This window comes from Psammomys obesus, unplaced genomic scaffold, assembly GCF_907164565.1.
Source record: "Psammomys obesus unplaced genomic scaffold, mPsaObe1.curated_primary_1811, whole genome shotgun sequence".
In the NCBI taxonomy this organism is placed as follows: Eukaryota; Metazoa; Chordata; class Mammalia; order Rodentia; family Muridae; genus Psammomys; species Psammomys obesus.
This window is the reverse complement of record NW_026596256.1, coordinates 8,239,698-8,259,900: the sequence shown is the minus strand read 5'-3', so window position 1 is coordinate 8,259,900 and position 20,203 is coordinate 8,239,698. Positions and strand designations below refer to the sequence as shown.

The window sequence follows — 20,203 nt, the reverse complement described above, 5'->3', positions numbered from 1 at the left end:
AAGATCCAGCTTTACCACTCCTAGGCGTATATCCAAAGATGCTCAAGTATACAACAAGGACATTTGCTCAACCATGTTCCTAGCAGCTTGATTAGTAATAGCCAGAACCTAGTCACCACCCAGTTGTCCCTCAACAGAGGAATTGATGCATAAACTGTGGTACATTTACACAATGGAATACTACTCAGCAATTAAAAACAAGGAAATCATGAAGTTTGGAGGCAAATGGTGGGAATTAGAAAATATCATCCTGAGTGAGGCATCCCAAAAGCAGAAAGACACATATGGTATATACTCACTTAAAAGTGGATATTCGACATATAAGATAATCATACTAAAATCTGTACACCTAAAGAAACTTAAGCAAGAAGGAGGACCCTGGGAAAGATGATCAATCCTCATTCAGAAAGGCAAATGGGACTGATGTCAGAAGAGGGAAAACAGGACAGGAGCCTACCACAGAGGGCCTCTGAAAGACTCTACCCAGCAGGGTACCAAAGCAGATGCTGAGACTCATAGCCAAACTTTGGGCAGAGTACAGGGAACCTTATGAAAGGGGGAGATAGAAAGACCTAGAGGGGAAAGGAGCTCCACAAGGAGAGTAGCAGAACCAAAAAATCTCAGCCCGGGAGTTTTTTCTGAGACTGATACTCCAAACAAGGACCGTGCATGGAGATAACCTAGAACCCCTGCACAAATGTAGTCCATGGCAGTTCAGTTTCCAAGTTGGTTCCCTAGTAATGGAAACAGGGACTGTCTCTGACATGAACTAAGTGGCTGGCTCTTTGATCACCTCCCCCTGAGGGAGGAGCAGCCTTACCAGGCCACAGAGGAAGACAATGCAGCCATTCCTTATGAGACCTGATAGGCTAGGGTCACATGGAAGGGGAGGAGGACTGCCCCTATCAGTGGACTGGGGGAGGGGCATGGGAGAAGAGGGAGGAAGGGTGGGATTGGGAGGAGATGAGGGAGGGGACTACAGCTGGAATAAAAAAATGAATAAATTGTAATTAATAAAAAATAAATTAATAATAAAAAATATTAGGAACAAGGCTAAGCTTATGGCTTAAGTCAGAGCAGATTAGAAATATGGATAAGGCCTGGTTACAGTGTGAGCTGAGACTAGGGTTAGGGTTTTAGGCTTGTACTACAGCTTAGTGTTAATATTAGAATCAACTACACTGGTCTTGTTAGATTCAGGGATAGGGTTAGGGCTGGTGTTATGGTCAGGGTTATAGGCTAAGTTATGGTTAACTTTATTCTTAGGGTTAAAATCCGAGTTAAGAGTTAGGACTAGGCCAAAGGTTAGGAATCAATCTTCAACTATAGTTAGGATTAGGGCTAGAGTATTATTTACACACATATATTCATATGATTTTTATGTGTACATGTTTTGCCAGCATGCATGTCAGTGTGCCACATGAAGTTATCGGTGTCTTTGGATGAGCTGGGACTGGAGTTACAGCCAGCTATGAACCACCATGTGGGTCCCGGGAAATGAACTTGGGTCTTCTGCAGGAGCAGTTAGATGAGTCACCTATCTCCCCAGCCTGTAATTTAGTATCTTTAAAACAATCTCTTAGCTCTACCTTTTATGAGCCACCAAAAGATAAAATTTAGGAGCACTTGCCGATACTGTCTAGGCATTGAGAGGAAGGTAAAGTTAGTGCGATCTCCTGCAGTCTTGCCTTAGCAACTTAGGAAAGATAAAGAACCTGTGATTGTTTTTTATAGTCTTAAGAGTTGCTAGGACACAGAGCAGAGTCCAGCAGATGATGGTCTAAGGGAGTATAACAGCAACAGGCCCTTGAGGCTCCAATCCTTTCCTAAGCAAGCACCCCAGTGCGACTCCACCAAGTGCTAGATAATCTGCTAGTTGGATTAAGTAAACAGCTGAGTGTTTGATTTGAGCAGCTCCTAACTAGAAAAATCATACTTTCTTAAAGAAATGTAATCTCATCTAGGAATGTGGCTAGGTGGAGGGAGGCAGAGTCAGAAATGAAGCTAGGCTAGGCACGGTGGCACACTTCTTTAATCCCAGTACTTGGAAGACAGAGACAGGCAGATCCGAGTTCAAGGCCTGCCCCACAGGATATAAAATAAAACCCTATCTTAAAAAAAAAGGAAAGGAAAAAAAACGTAAAGGGTTAAGGGGAGTAGAACACAATGAATGAATGAATGAATGAATGAATGAATGAATGAATGAATGAATGAATGAGGTGAGTAGATATCCAGTAAGAAATAAACAGGAAATGCATATGGCGTAGTTTGGTTGGTGATGTGTATGCTTGGCATACACAAAGCTAGATTTACTCTCCACCATCAAAATACAAATTAATTTAAAAGCCCAACAAATTAATGAAGGTAGGAACTACACACAAGAGCCTGGCCATGAGCTCCTTACCCACCCCTCTGCAGGGCCAAGGTGGGGGTTTGTAGAGAGGTCTGGGCCAGCATAGTGAGGAGTTCTGATCACGGCATCTAAGTCCAAGACAGTCCTACAAGACTTTTTAGTTACATGAAAAATGAATCCTTTTCTTTCTGATGGGTATAAAATAGTTCAGATTAGCAATTCAGAGTTCTATTATCGCTAATTACATAAATAAAAGCAGATGTGTTTAATTTTCTGTACTCAGCACCGTGAAAATTTAAAGATTTTTAACATTAAAAAAATCAAGGTCACTAGTATACAGTAGGTATGTTGCTGCCTAGTCTTCTGAGAAAAGCTAGTAATTCAAACCAGTTAAAGTTAAATTATAGTCAATGACCATTTCATTTTTATTAGGTCCAAAGAAGACTCCAATTCCCCAAACTCCAAAAGACTGTCCAAATAGTCAGGAATAAGCTCAAGCTGGGCTACAGAATTCTTGCAGTAAAAGACAGCATTCCTCAGGAACTCAGAAGCCGGATCCCCTGTACCAAAAGGAGTCATTTCCCTTACCTTTGGCAGAAGTAATATATGCCAAATACACGGCATTAACAGTACGTCAAAGCCCATGCAGGCATCCTAAGTACCTGTTACACATTTCAAAATCTATGCTACCTTCCTAGCATTTCTCCCCTCCTTCCTGATGCTGAACTCCCTCCAGTTCCAAAGCTTCTCTCCCCAGCTACCCGTTCTTAGAACCCAGCCCTTCTCTTCCCCTCCCCCACTCTCTGCTTTTCTTACATTTCCTCTATTCTCTGCTAGTCTCCACTCTCCAGAAGCTAGAACTGGCCATGTTCAGTCTACTTTTCTTTCTGCTCTGGACTCTTGCAGATGCCTCTGGCTGTTCTCCCTCTTACATCTACAATAAAAACCTTCCCCTTAACTATACAAGGAGTAGTCATGTTGTCAGTTTATACTTTTAAAATGTATCCATCCAAAATGACTTGCATCCTTTTTACCCAGAAGCTTTCCAATAATAACCCACAGGAAAGGATATGCAACAGGCACAAAGTATTAATTGGGATAACTTTTCAATCTCCTTCCATGCCATTCTTTTATCTAAGTTACCATTTTACCAAATGATTTAAGTGCTTTTGAAGAAAAATAAGCAATTTTTCCAGTTTTTCTTCTGAGCTGAATCATGAGCCTGGAGTACACAGACTGATTATGAACATTATCTTCAATCTTATTAAGAAATGCAAATTAGTGGCTCCATTTCAGAGCAGGGGGATCAGAATCTCCAGAGATAAGCAGCCAGCTATCTGTCGTGACAATGGTTAGGCAGAAACCGAAAGGGCAGTGTGGGGTTGCAGCTTTTCACTTGCTCAGTCTTAACTGGAGCAAAGTAGAAATTCACCCTGCTAGCTTTGGTAGAGCGCACAAGGCTTCCAGTTTTCAAAATGCAACTGAAACCACTGTGTGTGTTTCTCCGAGATACAGTTTTAAAGTTGAGTCTGGTTATTCATTCTATAAATACTTACTGATTTCTGCTTTTCTGAAGGAGGTGGGGAACATCAGGGATTTCTCATTTTGGGGAAAGTTAGGCTTAATTAATAACAAAGTGATCTTTATTTTCTCGTAAGACTGTTTAATTTACTTGCTTGTCACGACATGAAAGGGGGTGTTTTCTCTTTAGATTTGGGGATGCTACTACATAAATTTCTCAGGAAAACTGAAGTGGACAATGTATGCTATTTCTTTATGCTCCGGCCCAAAATAAATCACGAACACGGTTCAGTAGTGTACCTGCAAATTAGAAGGTTTAAGAAAACAATTTTAGGTCATCTCCACAAATAGTCCTTGGTTGGAGTAGGAGTCTCTGGGAAGTTCCCTGTGTTCAAATTATCTTGTTCTGTTGCTCTGCTTGTGGAGTTCCCGTTCCCTCCAGCTCTTACTATTTCCCACTTCTTACATAAAATTCCATTCACTCTGCCCATCAGTTGGCCATCAGGCTCAGCATCTGCTTTGACAGTCTATACTGCAGAAGCTTTCAGAGGCCCTCTGTGGCAGGTTTCAAGGTTGTTTCCTGTTTTCTTCTGGCTTTCAGAGGCCCTCTGTAGCGGGTTCCGAGGTTGTTTCCTATTTTCGTTTTCTTCTGATGTACATCCTCTTTGCCTTTCAGGATGGGGATTGAACATTTTAGTTAGGGTCCTCTCTTTTGCTTAGTTTGTTTAGATGTACAGCTTTTAGTGGGTTTATTCTATATTGTATGTTTATATGAGTGAGTATATACCGTGACCTGGAACCCCTGCACAGGTGTAGCCCATGGCAGTTCAGTGTCCAAGTGGGTTACATAGTAATGGGAAGAGGGACTGCCTCTGACATAATCTGATTGGCCTGCTCTTTGATCACTTCCCCCTGGGGGGGGAGCAGCCTTACCAGGCCACAGTAGAGGACAATGCAGCCACTTTTGATGAGAACTGATAGACTAAGATCAGAAAGAAGGAGAGGAGGACCTCCCCTATCAGTGGACTTGGGGAGTGGCATGCATGCAGAAAGGGGAGGGAGGGTGGGATTGGCAGGGGAGGAGGGAGGGGCTTATGGGGGGATACAAAATGAATAAAGTGTAATTAATAAAAAATAAATAAAAGATTTAAAAAAAAAAAAGAAAACAATTTTAGGGCCTAACACTGGCAGGATTTAGTGTCAGTCAGGGGTGGGAACAAAAAAAAAAAAAAAACTGGCTAGCTTAAGAAGCCCTTGGAAAGTAAACATTATTAGATGACAGCTTTTAAAATACAGAATTCCCTGTAAAAATGCACTAGTCCAGAATTAATCACACAAAACAGGGTTCCTTTCACATTGGCTTATTTATTTTCACAATGCCACAAAGAAGTCCCAAATCTTTACAACTCTTTACCTGCTTCTCATTTTTTAAAAAAAGAAAAGCCCTAGAATATCAAATCATGTTTAAAAAAATTTAACTGAATTATTTTAAGTTATGACAATGATAGGATGTGCCAGTCAATCAAACTTCCATACTAACAAACCTTTAAAGAATGAACCACAGCCAGATGTCATCACATTTCACAGCTGTTCACGCTGAACGACTATTGATGACGCTAGTGCCATAACCATTGCCACTCACGTTCTGAAAGCATGTGTTCCTGTACACCTTACAGAGGTTTAAAGCCATGTTTTACCAACTTTTTTATTAATGTGAAAACCTTCCACATTGGCAACTGTGTTGAAAACTCCAATAAAATTAGCCAGCCTGTTGACAAGTCCACGATCTTCTGATTAATAGAGCACATTTTGTTACTATACAATTTATAAGCAACTAATAAATTTTGAATTGTTAGTAATATAATAGCTATAAATAGTTTACTTTCTCCTTTTCCTTATATATTTTTATATTCATGCATCTCATTTATTTGTCTAGTAGACTATTAAATTCTGGATTTAAATATGACTAAGCATAAAATAAAACAGAGATGAGTGTGGATAAAAGAGCTGAATTTTACTCAATGTCTAAACCAGTAAAAGCTATTAACTAAGAGAAATTATTTAACCTAAGGCAAACATGGAGATAGTGAGATCTGACATTAGATTCTTCATAGTTTGACCTGTCAAGTACACACGAACATCCACGGCCCAAATTCTGAATGTCTATGTGCCATAAAGCTAACTGTGTCACAAATGGAATGTCCATTACTTGAAGAAAGGCCCCTCTGATGATAAACTTTGTGGGATGTGGAGCCTGAAGCAGTAGGCAACCATATTAGTAAGGTTTTAAGACCTAGTCAACATATACATATATACTGAGCTTTAGGCTAAAATTATGATGTCTATCACCAGAAGAACCTGGGCTACCAGTGCTACAACCCTAATCAAGACGGTAACATTGCATCATTTTTCTTCAGTTACTTACTAGACTATCTTCCTGTTATTTGAAGATCACAGTAGATTCCACTTGAGGCTGTCACACTAAGACACACTGCCTGAATGCACTCAATGTGCATCTAGTAGTCAAGCTGCTCTTAACATCTAAGAGTCAGGTGGCATCAACATCGAGTCACCCATGGCATTCCTTGCCTTAAGCTCTTAACTTCCACTCATAAATCCAGGGTAACATTTGGCTTTTCCACTTAATCCCTGTCTGTTACCACAGCTACTATGTAACTGCTATTCAACATTATGGTTCTACTTCTGCTAAATCATTCTTATTGTCTTTACCAACTCTAAGTTTCTTTTTAGAACTATGGAACAGTATGAAAACATTAAAATATTTTAAATTTTATCTAATACAATAAATTTCTGATATATGTTAAGATAATTCGATTACTAGACAAGTGATCTCCTTTACATAACACACACTTTGTAAAGGTTTCACTGACTTTTCCTTTAGTGAGGTGGGCTTCAACTGTTCTAAAAACAGTAAATTAGCTCATTACTTGTGTGTGATTTTCAAATACGTCCTTTACAAAATTTCTTGTAAGTCAAAAACAAAAAATTAGATGGTAATTAATGTTAACAAATATACTGAGCAGTAAACTTTTTCATTAACTTACATCTGCTCAGTTTTTTTATTAGTTTAGTATAAAGGCCCATTAATCAAATTCATTAGATTGGTCAAGGCAAGACATCTGAACTACACAGTAAGATTTTAAAAGCAGTTTTTTGTTGTTCCTAATAATCCCTCTCTTCTCTCTGTTTCTCTCTTTCACACACACACACACACACACACACACATATACACACTATACACTATAGGCCACACACACAGACACACACAGATCACACACGTGGTTGAGTACTCTGGATACTGGATTTCCTCCCATAATCCTGTATAATTTACTGTTCACAACCTGCAGTGTTTTGGAAACTATATATTAAACATGGCCAAATTAGAGCTATCTGATAAAGTCTTAAAAAATTATTTTGGAATTTCGGGTGTTTCCCCAAGAAAACTGATGCTTTTAAAAATGAAAATTCATATAAAACACAACAGGCTTAACACACATCTTGAAAAAAACTTATGCTGTAACTCAATTCTGTACTTTCTCAAACATGACCAAAAAAAGAGTTACAAGTAGTAATGCTATGTCCAGAAGAAGAAACTATTAACAGTGGCTCGGGGAAGCTACACAGTATCACTGAACTCTTTCATGTGCAGAATTCAGCATGTGCCAGCATGGAAAACTGTCTTGCACTGAGGTTTTCCAAGAGGTACAACGAGCCTGCCAAGAACATCCGGTCTGTACTAACAGCTTGCTGTCTTCAGTACAGGCCTTCATATTGTCAGTCACGCTGCTCTTGCAAAAATCCCTTAGTGCCTGAAACAAATGGAAAGGAAAAATATTGTATTTCAGTAGTCTCTCTTGTACAAACTCTTGGGAAGCTAACCCACAGATAAGAAAGGAACAGAGAATGCTACTACTAAGCAAAAGCTAACAGAGCCTTTTCATTTATACATTTTTGCTCATAAATTTTCTATCTTAAGTATGTTAAAAATGGTGCACATGTTTAGGAACTAATTATTTGAAAGTAAGGAGAGGCTGTGTATCCATAAACCGTAATAAAACACATTAGTCTGGCTTCTAGGAGTTCAAAGTTTGAAAGACAGAGCCAGCCATCTGTTTCATTTTAAGTTGGATATTGAAATGGTAATATATGTAGCATATACTAGCATTTGTGGTAAAAGTTAACAGAAACCTATAAATAGCTACTGTACTTTTAAACTACTTACAAAAGTTTTCAGTGCTGATAGGTAGGGCTATGATCGATGATGTGGGATTGAATCCATATGCACATTGAGTTTCATTTCATTGTCAAGAATTTGAACAAGTTGTTGCATGGATGGAAGATGACCAGATTCCAGCTTAGACCACACCGGCACATCTACAAAAATAGACAGAACCCCCACCCCAAAAAACACATTAAAGATGATTCCACAATAGACACTGACCTCACAAATATTTACCGAGTGTCATAAATAGGTAGGGACACAACAGTACAAATTCTTCCTCTTAGGGGTTTTTGCTGTGGCAAAGAAACAAGGACATTACAAAAGTCACCACTTGGGATTACAGCCAGAGTGCTACAGTGCTACAAGGAGCACAAACATTAGCTTCTCCTGCTGACTGGTCAGGAAAGGACATCAGTTGAACTAGATCTAGAAAGAAAAAGAGAAGTCACTAAACTAGAGTTAAGGCTTGCAGAGTGGAAAAGAGTGCAGGCCTGCACAGATGTACAAGGGAGTTTTTACAAGAGAGACAAAAGAGGCACAGAAGTTTAGATTGGGGTAAAAAAAACTGCAATAAACCAGGAAGTAAACAAGAGTGTCTGTCACAACACATACAGCACCTGAAGGCAGCAAAGCAATTTTTAATTGGGCATAATTATAGTCAAATAAAACTATCAGACAGGCAACAGGATATGATCAGCTGACCCCAAATTAGATTTTGCAGGATCGTTGCTCACACTGAACACACTGGCATTTATCTTGAAAAAACAAAAAACAAAACAAAAAACACTTGCTTTAGGAGCGGTAGACAGTCAAGTGAAACAAGGAACTCTTCATTAAGCAAGTCGCTGCAGCCAGCATGGAGGCTCTCATGTAAGCCCAGCACATAAAGGGACTGGGAGGAGGACTGGGAGTTTTAGGTCAGTCAGGGCTTTGACACTAAGATCCTGCCTCGAGACACCAGGAAAACAACAAAAATGCTTTATCTTTGGGATAAAGCAGATATTGGAAATTTTTTTCTAAGAAGCCAGACAGCAAAGAGTTTAGGCTATATGGACCAAAAGGCAAAAACAAGGATGTTATTAAGGTATTATTTATATAACTAAAGAACACATTTCTTTGAAATTCTCCTTGATAAAAATTCCAAAGTTTTGTTATACATACAGAAGTCTGAATTTCATGAATTATTTTCCATTTAAAAATGTAAAAATTGCCAGGCATAATGGTGCACACCTTTAATCCCAGCTCACAGAAGGCAGAGACAGGTGGATCTCTGTGAGTTTGAGGCCAGCCTGATCTACAAAGCAATTTCCAAGACAGCCAGGGCTGTTATACAAAGAAACTCTGTCCTAAAAAAACAACAATAACAAAGTAAAAATCATCATTAAAGTCCCATTTGCCAACCTACTGTGCAGAAAAAGAGTGAGGATCATGTAACACAGACTAGGATGCCAACAGTGAAGATCAGCAGAAGCAGATTTGTAATGCAATGTGGGAAGCAGAATTTAGAGGATCTGGTAATCCCTTAACTATACAGTGGAGAACTATACTAGGTTTCTGGGAAATTAGGTAGACAAATTATGGAACAATTAAATGAACAAAGAATCCCAGAGGAGAACCAAAGCAGCACATAAGGAGATAGCTAAGAGCTTATTTTGAAGCAAGTTGTTTAAGATTCCCAGGTAAAGCAGTTGGAATGGGTCTAGAGTACCCTAAAGCTATACACCGAAGAATCATCATAGAGGTTTTATTTTAAAGCCTTGGAGTAGAAAGTATTAGTCACATAGTTAACACGTGGGCAACTCCTCCAGGAACACTAAAATCTCAAGGAGCAGTGAAGACTCTATTTCAATTTCTATCAAATAAGCTCTTTTATATGAACATCAACAAATTCTCTCACGAACATAAAAAGCTTAATGTTTGTTATTAAGCATGAAAAGCCCATCACAAATGCACACTACTCAGAACCTACCATTTAAAGTTATCTCAAATGCACCTGTTGACATACACTGGTTCTCGATCATGTTGCTCAAGAAGAAAACCATCATACATGCATAAACCTAGAAGTCAAATAGCACAAAGCGTAAGCATACGACATATTCATTTGCTTTGACATACAGTTTCAACCTTAATTTGATAGTTTTTTCTTTTAATATACTTTAAAAATGTCTATATAAAATCCTATTTCACAGGTTCAGATACCATCTACACATCAAGAAAAATTCACAATTCTTTACATGTGAAAGAATATACATATAGCATTCATATTATATACAGAATTAGTAAGCATCTCAATAACTGAAGTAAAAATGCCAACTTAATGGTTCACTTTACCAATTTGGTAATGTAAAATGTCTGCACTCACAAGAGAATAGTGATGCAATCACCAGCAACTTTGTCTATTACATACAACTTACTTAAGTTTTTTTTAATCATTTTAAAACCATCTGTAGGTTTAGAGTGCCCCAGCACATATATTCACCCTTCAAAGGCAACTCTACCCTTTTCAAAAAGAGAATAGAAGAACTCTGTTGTAATTTAGTAAAAGTTGAATATGTTGAAGATGTAAATTCTTAACACATTGTTTCAGAAAGTAAACACCCATAAGAGAAAGGGCTTGTCTGCCTAAGCTATGTGAGCCAGGTGGCATTTGATATAACAGCTTTCTATAGGAACACAGAATGCACTGTCACAAAGTTCTATCTTTAACTCTCTTGGTTCTTCCATGCCAACAAAAATGGCAACTATCCCTATAGAAGCCAATGCAATAGACCTAGTGTGCTATATTCATACAAGTAAGCACAGCACAGAATACAGTAAGCACGGAACTGCAAACTCGCACCTGGTTAGCAATGAGGTAGACACACATTCTCCTAAAAACACCTAAGGATGCTCATGTTAACAACGTTGTTCTAGAAGAACCATATAGGGATCTGTTAAAGATACTCAGACTAGAACTAAAGGACAAAGCTAGAGGGCTCCCCAAGGAACTTTGTTTCATAAAGGAAGCATCTAAAACACTTGCTTTCGGGAGAAAAATAAAATTAGAACCATTTCCAATGACGGTAAGTAACTCGGGCAGGGAGGGCGACAGATTTTAAGTAAAAAGATAAAAATAAGACGAATTAGCAGAAGGTTACAGGCTACAGCCATGCACGCAATAAGCCTGCCACCAGATGAGGAACTAAGAAACACTAACACTGAGAAAGGTGTGACCTCCTCTTACTTCCTACTCTATCCTAAGCATGTTCTCCTTAATACTTTGGATATCCCCCCCTCCCTGGACATTTTGGGCTTCCTTACTCCTTCTCTACCATATTGCTGCTCACCATCATAGATCTGACTTGTACACCAGCTTAAAATAACATGGATAGATAGGAAGGAAGATGGGAAAGTAGAAAAGACAGACAGATAGATATACATATAATGATTTAAAATGTGGACTACAAAATTCTGTAGATGAAAAAATAGCACTATTTCCAACTGTATTCATACTAATTCTGTGGCAGCCAAAATGGAGTTGGTAGCCGAACTGGAGTGCATAGTGCTGTTTGGTGCTGAGTCTGAGCAGTGGAATTTTGCCTCCTGGCCCTGGCAGACTTGGGTCTAATCTAAAGCTCAGTGTCTTCTAGAGACTGACCTTGGCAATCCTTGCAGCAAGAGTTTTGTCCCTGAGAACTAGATAATAAAACTCCTTGCAACCATGGGAACCAGATAGCAAACTCTGTGTAACCTTGAGTGAATCCTCGGACACTCTGCCAAGAAAACTGCTACCATGAGAAACTGCTTGTAAATTTCTGCTATATAAGTGCTGATTTTACGATTATTAAACGAAACCTTGATCAGAGTCTTGACTTGGTGTCCTCCTTGTGTCTCCCTGCTCTTTTTCCCCAGCCCTCACTCAGGTGGTATTCAAGTGTCGCCTGCAGCGACCTAATTCTTTGTAATGATTCCTTGACTGATTGCAATTTGTCAAACAGACCTCCACGAACAGAAAAGTCAAAGGATAAGTACTAAGAAAATAGTTTTGATAAAACAAATTAACGGCAGCTCATACTCACTAATACTATATTATTTGGTATAAAAACCTGACATTATATATAAAAGCTCTGCTAGATATGATTTGATCTAAGTTATAATCAAAATCAGCTAATAAATTATTGTGTCCCTAGGATTTACTAGAGAGACAGCCCCAATCCCCTAAACAAAAAGGGTATGAAAGGTATTCAGTATTCTCTATGCAAACTGAAGCAAAGAACAGTTAAAGGCTTTCCCAAAGACAAAAAATGGTACAAGCTGAAACAGATCACATGGGCAGGTCAATCACTAACAGTGACAAAACAAGCTCAACAACCCCACACACAGATACACACACACATACTCTCCCAAGCACACACAACACATACTCTGTCTCTCTGTATGTGTGTGGCTCTCTCTCTCTCTCACAAAGTCACAGTTATTACAACCTAAAAGCCCATAGTCACCAAAGCCACATACCTTATTTTCTTGGCCCCACTGCCAGATGCTAGGAGCTTGCATGCCGAAAAATGCAAAAGGATCCTTGCCAACAATTATTAAGCCTATTAATACTAGTTTGAAGATCGACAGGAAAGATGCTATGTGTCTATTGAAAGAAAATAAACAAGTTAATCAAAAATACAATTTCTTATCTATTTTGAATTTTAGTTGTTAAAGTTTATGAGAACTTTTAAAAAAGATGTTGTTTGCTTGTTTATTTAATATGTGAGTGCTCTATCTGTATATACACCCGCATGCCAGAAGAGGGCATCAGATTCTAGAATAGATGGTTATGAGCCACCACGTGCTTGTTGAGAATTGCACTCCGGACCTCTGGAAGAGCACACAGTACTCTCACCCACTGAGCCACCTCTCCAGCCCAGGAAGACATTTTTAAAATCAAATTTAGTGTCATTGATTTTCCAGGAACTTTGGAAGACACAAGGTGTGGTTCAATGATAAAAAAGCATACTCAGGTCATACCCTTCTTTCAATTAATCTTTCCCTAATTTCCCAACAAAAAATACAATCTTGCAATCTTGCAGGGGAGATGGCTGAGAGGTTAAGTACTCTTAACCTCTGAACTGGCTAAGAATTGACTGTTCTTGTTGAAGTCTTTAGTTCAATTCCCAGCAACCACATGGTGGCTCCCAATCATCTGTAATGAGATCTGGTGCCCTCTTCTGGTGTACAGGCATACAAACAGGCAGAATATTATATATATATATAATCTTTTTTTAAAATTACAATCTTACATTCAATCTTAGCCTAATTTCCCAACATAAATTACATAAAGAAACAGATATCATCGTTATTTATAAAATAGTACTCTCTGTATATCAGTATAAGCAAATAAGAAATTACAAGAACCCAGCAAAGGTGATTGAACTTATTTACAAAGCTTATTAGTTCAAAGATTGTATTCAAATAACTGAAATTCACTCACCTATAAATTGGTTGAGGGAGATAATTCTCTCCTTCAATGCGGATGTCTGGATACCGCTGGCTAATAACCCGCATGTACTCCTCAAACACCCGCCTGTACCCTCAGGATACGCTGCCAAAAAAAAAAAAAAAAAAAAAAAAAAAAAAAAAAAAAAAAAAAAAAAATCTTATAATCCATCACAACTAATACTAAACCCAGACAACAGATACAGGGAAGAGGTTTCTTTTTCTTCCATTTTATAAATTTCATATATTTACGTCCCCAGCAAATAACCAGCCGGTTATAACACAACACTTCATAGCTTTTAGACAACAGCAAACATTAGTATCAAATATCAAACGCTCATATCAATTGATCCTTTGTAGAGAGTACAGAAAAGATTGACTGAAATGCAAGTGCAGAAACCCTTTCAAACTGCTTACACAGAGCCCTGGAAGTATATGTGAAGATTTCTGAAAGAGACTTGGACCCAGATAAGCAGCGGGGCCTGTGAGAGCAAACAGGAAATCCTCTTCCCTGTCTTATTGATAGATTTTGGCTGTACCTCTTTCAAATATTCTGGTATTGAATGTTATTTAATAGAGAGTTAACATTTTTTAAAACCAACATTCATTTCAAAAGAAATGCCAAACTATCCTCCGGTAGGCATGCATTCTAGAACATATGCAATGATGGCCAGGAAGACCTAACTCTCTGCCATGTGGACTATGAAAATGGGAACAGAGTGTGTAGAAAAGGGTGAGGAGAAGTTAGACTATTTTTTCCTAACTGTAAAGATCTGAGATTTTGTCATCCACCACCTGTCTCTTTCCTCCCTCCCTTCTTCTTTTTCTTCCCTTTCTTTCTTGTTTTTCCTGCCCAGACCACTCCACTGAGCCACACCCCTTATCCTGCCCAAGTTTTAACCTTCCATTTGGAGGACAGAAAAAGAAAGGACTTGTGAACAGGTCTGAGTTTAGTATAAGTAGATGTTTGGTTAAAATTAGCAGATATGGTAGAGAAAAGAGAAGTGAAATGGTTGGTACCTGGTTAGGCAACTAAACTGGTGGAGTTGAAAAAGACCAGGGTCTTTTTGAGATAGCATGGTTAAGAGACTTTTCTAGAATTCCTGTTTCCAGTTCCATCACGTTCATGCATTCTCCCCAAATATACTATCACTCAAGTCTAGACCCATCTTTTACCTCTCTTTGGATCTCCCAGAGCCTAGTGCACACTGACATAACATTTCAAGAGCGTTGACATAGTTCGATTTACTTCAAGGACCATGAATTTAATGATCAGTTTTAATGTTTTGCAAATAAAACTATTTAGTCTACATAAATAACTGTGAAATGTTAGAGAACTTTTCAAGTTCCAATAAAACTCTTTTCTAATCCTTAACTCTACACTCTTTCCCCAAAACCACTCTACTATAGCCAACGCATGCTCTTAACCACTGAGCCATCTCTCCAGCCCCAGATATTAAAAAAGAGAAACACTGTTGAGATTTAAGCAGCACAGGCCTATTAAGGCATAAGGGGAACAGGAAGAATAGTAGTACATTCCCATGAAATCTGGAAGCTTGGTTCAGTGGCATGGAGGCCAAGAACACAGCATAACCCCCATACAGCCACTTCTAAGCTAAGCAGAGGCCAGCCAGGTTAGCCTTCTAGACTAAAACCATCATCTACATGCAAAGAGTTGGGGAAAAGGTTGGGGAGGACAGAAGCCACAGGACCAACTATGGCAGACCAGAAGAAGCTCCACGCATTTCAATTTTGAACAGACAAGTCTATTATCAGCAACACCCTAACAGCTTTCTAACAGGTAAGATTTCATAGCCAAAAGAGTTTCTTTTTAAAAAGATGGAAGGATGGATGGATAGATAGATAGATAGATAGATAGATAGATAGATAGATAGATAGATAGATAGATAGATAAATGGGATGAAAAGAAAATGTGTCTGATGTGGTAACTTTGATTCCAACACTTCAGAGCAGAAGCAGAAGCAGAGGCAAGTGGGTCTCTGTGAGGTCAAGGTCAGTCTGAGACATCTTAAAAAACAAAAACAAAACAATAAAAAAAAAAAAACAGACCTCAAGGACTACAGTGGGGGGTCATAAAATGAAAGTGGAGTAAGCACAAGACTGAAAGTAAGTCTACACTAAAAACTGATTGGCAGGGCTGGGAAGAAAGCTCAGAGAGTGCAGACAGTGCTAAACATTCCACAACTCAGCATCTTGACAGCTCTCACCTCGTGCCTGGTCTTTCCTCCACTCTACCTGTGAAGGACATTGGGAAGCTTGGTGGCAGGTGCTTGGCTAGATCTAATACAAAAATGCCTCAGTATTTGCATAGGCACTACACATACCTTCCCATGTGCATGAAAGTATCTGTAGATTACTTTTAACACTCAACACAATGAATAGTTAGCTGTGTATTCTACTATTTGGAGAATGCCAGTACAGTGCAACACACACAGCTCACCACCTCCACCACTGCCAACATGCACGCGCGCGCGCGGGCGGGCACGCGCACACACACACACACACACACACACACACACACACACACACACACCTGCCACATCACAGATATTTTGAATCTGAGATTGGCTAAATCCATAGATGTGGGTCTCACAAAAACAGAGGGCCAACTATAATTCACCATCTTAAGCTGCTAAATTATCAACCTCTTAAAGATCCCTCAACCTCTCTGTACTTCCATTACTACCTTTTGTTCCAAGTTCTATCACCTCTCAGTTGAACTCTAAAATGCCCCTTCCTTCCTATACTCCCTTCCATTCTGTCCTCTGGAATACCTTTTCTACAGTAACTCTATTGGCTTTTCTGATGCTGAAACCTTACTGGTCTATGCTGCTCATCATTTAGTATAACAGCCTCAGCCTTCTCAACTGAAGTCTAGTTCCTTCAATAAGGCCACTGTCTACGAAGCCCTACAGAACACAAAACTCATTATTAGATCTCTGTTCAAGGGCAGAGATGACTCAGTTTTGAAAGGGTTTGTCAAGCAAGCAAAAGGACCTGAGTTCAATCCCTAATACCAACAACAGTGAAAAAATCAGGAGTGATGGTCTGTGCCAGATCCCAAATATGATACCTGTCTCAAAATGCGATGGGGCTCCTGAGGTCCTGAGGAGAAATGACAAGTCCCTCCTCTTCTCCCCAAACCCTCAAGTCCAAGTTCACTTCTTCAAGGTAACTGTCCTGATCCCAGACTGGGACTCTCCTATCATCAACAGTTTCCCTTACAGCACTTAGCAAAATTGCAATTTTATGTGCTAATTTATTCTTGCCAAATTAAAACCACAAGAACACAGAATTTAATTGTGCACACTACATAACATACCTACAAAGAGTAGGTACATAAATACTTAAGGTGTGCAAATATCAAGTGTTGATTAGCCAATATGATCCAATATGCCTCTAATTCTGCATTTTACTAATCAGTAAACATATAAATCAGTTTTGGTCTTTTTAAAAGATTCTAAAATTCTGTCTATTTGTGGAGAAGAGAGGGTAGATGCAGTTGCCTATAGAAGTAAGAGGCATCAGACAACCCTGGAGGTGGAGTTACTGGAGGTATAAACTGCCTGACATGGGTGCTGCGAACTTGAGCAGCAAGCTCAGTATTTGCTCAGTTTCCTTCTACTATACTATGAAAGCAAAGGCTGAGACAGCATACATTTAAATAAAAATCTATTTTCATAATATATGCTTCATTTATCACAAAAAAATTGCAGGCAGGGGCTAGCTATCCTAGAATTACTGCAGTGGATGCTTAAATTGCTAATTTCAAAATTCAGCAAAGCTAAGGTTCTGAAACCTTAACTTCATAATTCAATTGTCTAATGGTCAAGAGTTAAAAAGAGTTAACAGCTAATAACCTCTTTAAACTCTAGCAACTGTAGATCTAAGTAGACGTTACACCACATGTAAGAGAAAATAAAACCCATCATGCCTATGGGCAGCTCCCAGAATACACTGACTATTTAAGTCAGAGGAAGGAAAGCAAGACAGAACTTTAGGACATTCAAATCACCAAAATATTCAGTATGAAATAATGACACCAAAAGTATCTAATTCTACTGCTCAGTCAACTAACATCATAAACCAAGGACTCAGATACAGAGAACAAATGGTAACTTTTTTTGGAAGTTTCCTGGGTGGCCCTGTTTCATGTACTGTGAAATCTCTAGCTACTGACATAGCAGATACTGAATGAACAGTTGTTGGAAAGGCACAAGAACACAGAACTTGGTCATAAGCTTCATCTCTTTTCAAATTTCATTCCATTATGCATTGTGTTGCAACTGCAAAAGTGGTAACACATAGGTAGGTGTACTAAACTGTAATTATTTAAGAAAAAGTACTTACAATAAATATAAAACGCAAAATCAACTAAAATGAACTTCCTTAGCACCGTTAAGCTGATAAAGAAAAAAACAAACTGAGTTTTAAGGCACTGAAATTTCAAATGAAACTTACGGGTTTTTTTCATGTGTACACATTTTCAATTGTATTCACTTCTTCTCCCTTCCCAAACCTGCAAGTGTTTAAGACTGACAAAACCAGAAGCCTAATGTTCACTTTACTGTGAATTAAAGATTAACCTCTAGGGGAACAGCAACAAGCTAAATTTAACAACTTGGCAGGGTATTATAATAAAGCTATTTCTGATGTATATATTCTAAAACAGCAAAGGGCTTAGAATAACTGCAAAACAAACTCACTTGATATTTTTTAAACAGTCTGTACCTAACGTACAAAAAAATAGTGAGCATCAAAAGTTCAATTAAAGCAATTATGAAGTTTTTTAAAAGCTTAATAATATTAATGACTGTTTCCCATTCCTTCCATTTGTTGTTGTAGTCTGGGGTGGATTTTGCTATGTTGTCTTTTGAGACAAAGACTGGGGTAGCTCAGGCTGGCTTTGACTTAGGTAGCCAGGGATGATCTTGAATATTTGGGCCTCCTGACCCTACTAAGATTACAGGTGTCATCGGGCTATGTTTATTCTTTTGAAACCTTAAGGAAAATGAACGTAGTAAAACTGTAACAAGAGTCCAAATACCACATCAAAGAGATCTAGAAACTGGACCTTCCACATGGTGGAAGGAGAACTCCACCTGTGATTTCTCCATGGCCACTGTCACAGCTGCACATACAAAAAACGTGTGTGTGTGTGTATGCATATACATGTATATACATGTGCGTGTATGTACATATGTATGTATACATAATGTATACATTAAAGAATTCCAACACAAGTAAAGGCACTCAGAAAAAGCAGCTAGGACAGTAGATACAGAAGTATTACATGAGTTGAAAACCAGCCTTTTAAAACCTAGTTAAATCCCAACGATCACACTTAATCATTAACTACTTTTGTCAGCTGGTAACAGAGCTACTGCTTTCTTTAAAAAAATGTATGAAGGGCTGTGGGTGTAGGTCAGTGGAACAGCAGCGATCTGTGCGGTCATAAACGCCAGGCAGATAGTAAAGGTCGCAGTGAGTTTTATTTGTAACCAGAAAGAAGTCACCAAAATTAAAGCCTCGCCGGCTTACTTTCTGATTCTTTGGTTTAAATGTCACAAACTGGTTTTGTTGTTGTTGTTTTGTTTTGTTTTTAGATTTTTGCTCCGTCTTCTGTAATTAAGCAAAATGATTCAGTAAAAATCCAAATTTAAGATTAACTGGTACATGTAGTGAAAAGTCGGCTTTAAATGAATTCTGGCCAATAACAACACTGCAAAGCATCCAGATTCTGAAAAGAATTACTAATCTGACATCTCATCCTAAGAGAACATCATCTTCTGAGGTTTCATTTCTTCAGGCCTTTTGATGTTCTGTTTGTTTTTTGTTTTAAACCGGAGCCTTTCAAATCTTCCCCAACCCCTATCGCCTCAGTAAAGCGGATCTCTGTCCTGCTTCTAAGGCTCATCTATTCAACAACAAAGTCCATTACCAAGCGGCGTCGAAAACTGACAGGCTCTCTTTCTTTTTCCTATGAATGCACCAGACCTTTGAAAGTGGAGAGACGCCCCGGAGACAACCGAGCCGAGCCGCGGTTTCCAGGAGCGGCGGGCGCCACCTCGCGTCCTCGCAGCGCGGCCGCACGGCCCGGCCCGGCCCGGGCGTTCAGTGACGCGGAGCCGCTGCGCTCGACCACCCTCGCAGGCGACCGCCTCGGAAAGGCCCGCAGCCCTACCCCGGCACTCCAGGGAGAGCCGAGGGCCAGGGCCAGCGCCCCGAGGGCAGCGGCGGCCTTCCGAGGTGTCCCACCCGAGACCGCCCATGCGGAAGAGCGCCGGCGCCGTGCTCTCCGGGCAGCTAGGCCGCGAAGCCGGGGCCTCGGGTAGCGCGCAGCCGGGGCAGGGCGGCCGGGGGTCGGCGCACCTACTCACCAAATCTGGAACTTGAGCAGCGGCCCCGTGGCGTACTGCATCTTTAATCTCTTGCTGGGCACGCCGCCTAGGTTGGCAGAGGCCTCGCTGCGGACCACCGCCGACGCCGCCACCAGGAGAAGCAGCAGAAGCCTCATCTTATTTGAGACAGCCGCTCTGGCCGCCTTCAGACACTACAGCCAGCCCAAAACCTAGCCACGAACTGCTCCCCACTGCGCA

The 20,203-nt window shown here is 39.6% G+C and overlaps 1 protein-coding gene across 1 annotated transcript; it reads right to left on the bottom strand.

The window, feature by feature from the left end:
• Positions 1 to 5,219: 5,219 nt before the first annotated feature.
• On the bottom strand, positions 5,220 to 20,203 carry Selenot (selenoprotein T). The gene is made up of 6 exons (XM_055596849.1): positions 19,985 to 20,203; positions 13,579 to 13,689; positions 12,612 to 12,738; positions 10,087 to 10,174; positions 8,118 to 8,269; positions 5,220 to 7,704 (listed from the first exon to the last, which is right to left on the bottom strand). Exons 1-5 carry the CDS (start codon positions 20,119 to 20,121, stop codon positions 8,145 to 8,147), a joined length of 588 nt encoding a protein of 195 aa, XP_055452824.1. The 5' UTR covers positions 20,122 to 20,203; the 3' UTR covers positions 5,220 to 7,704; positions 8,118 to 8,144.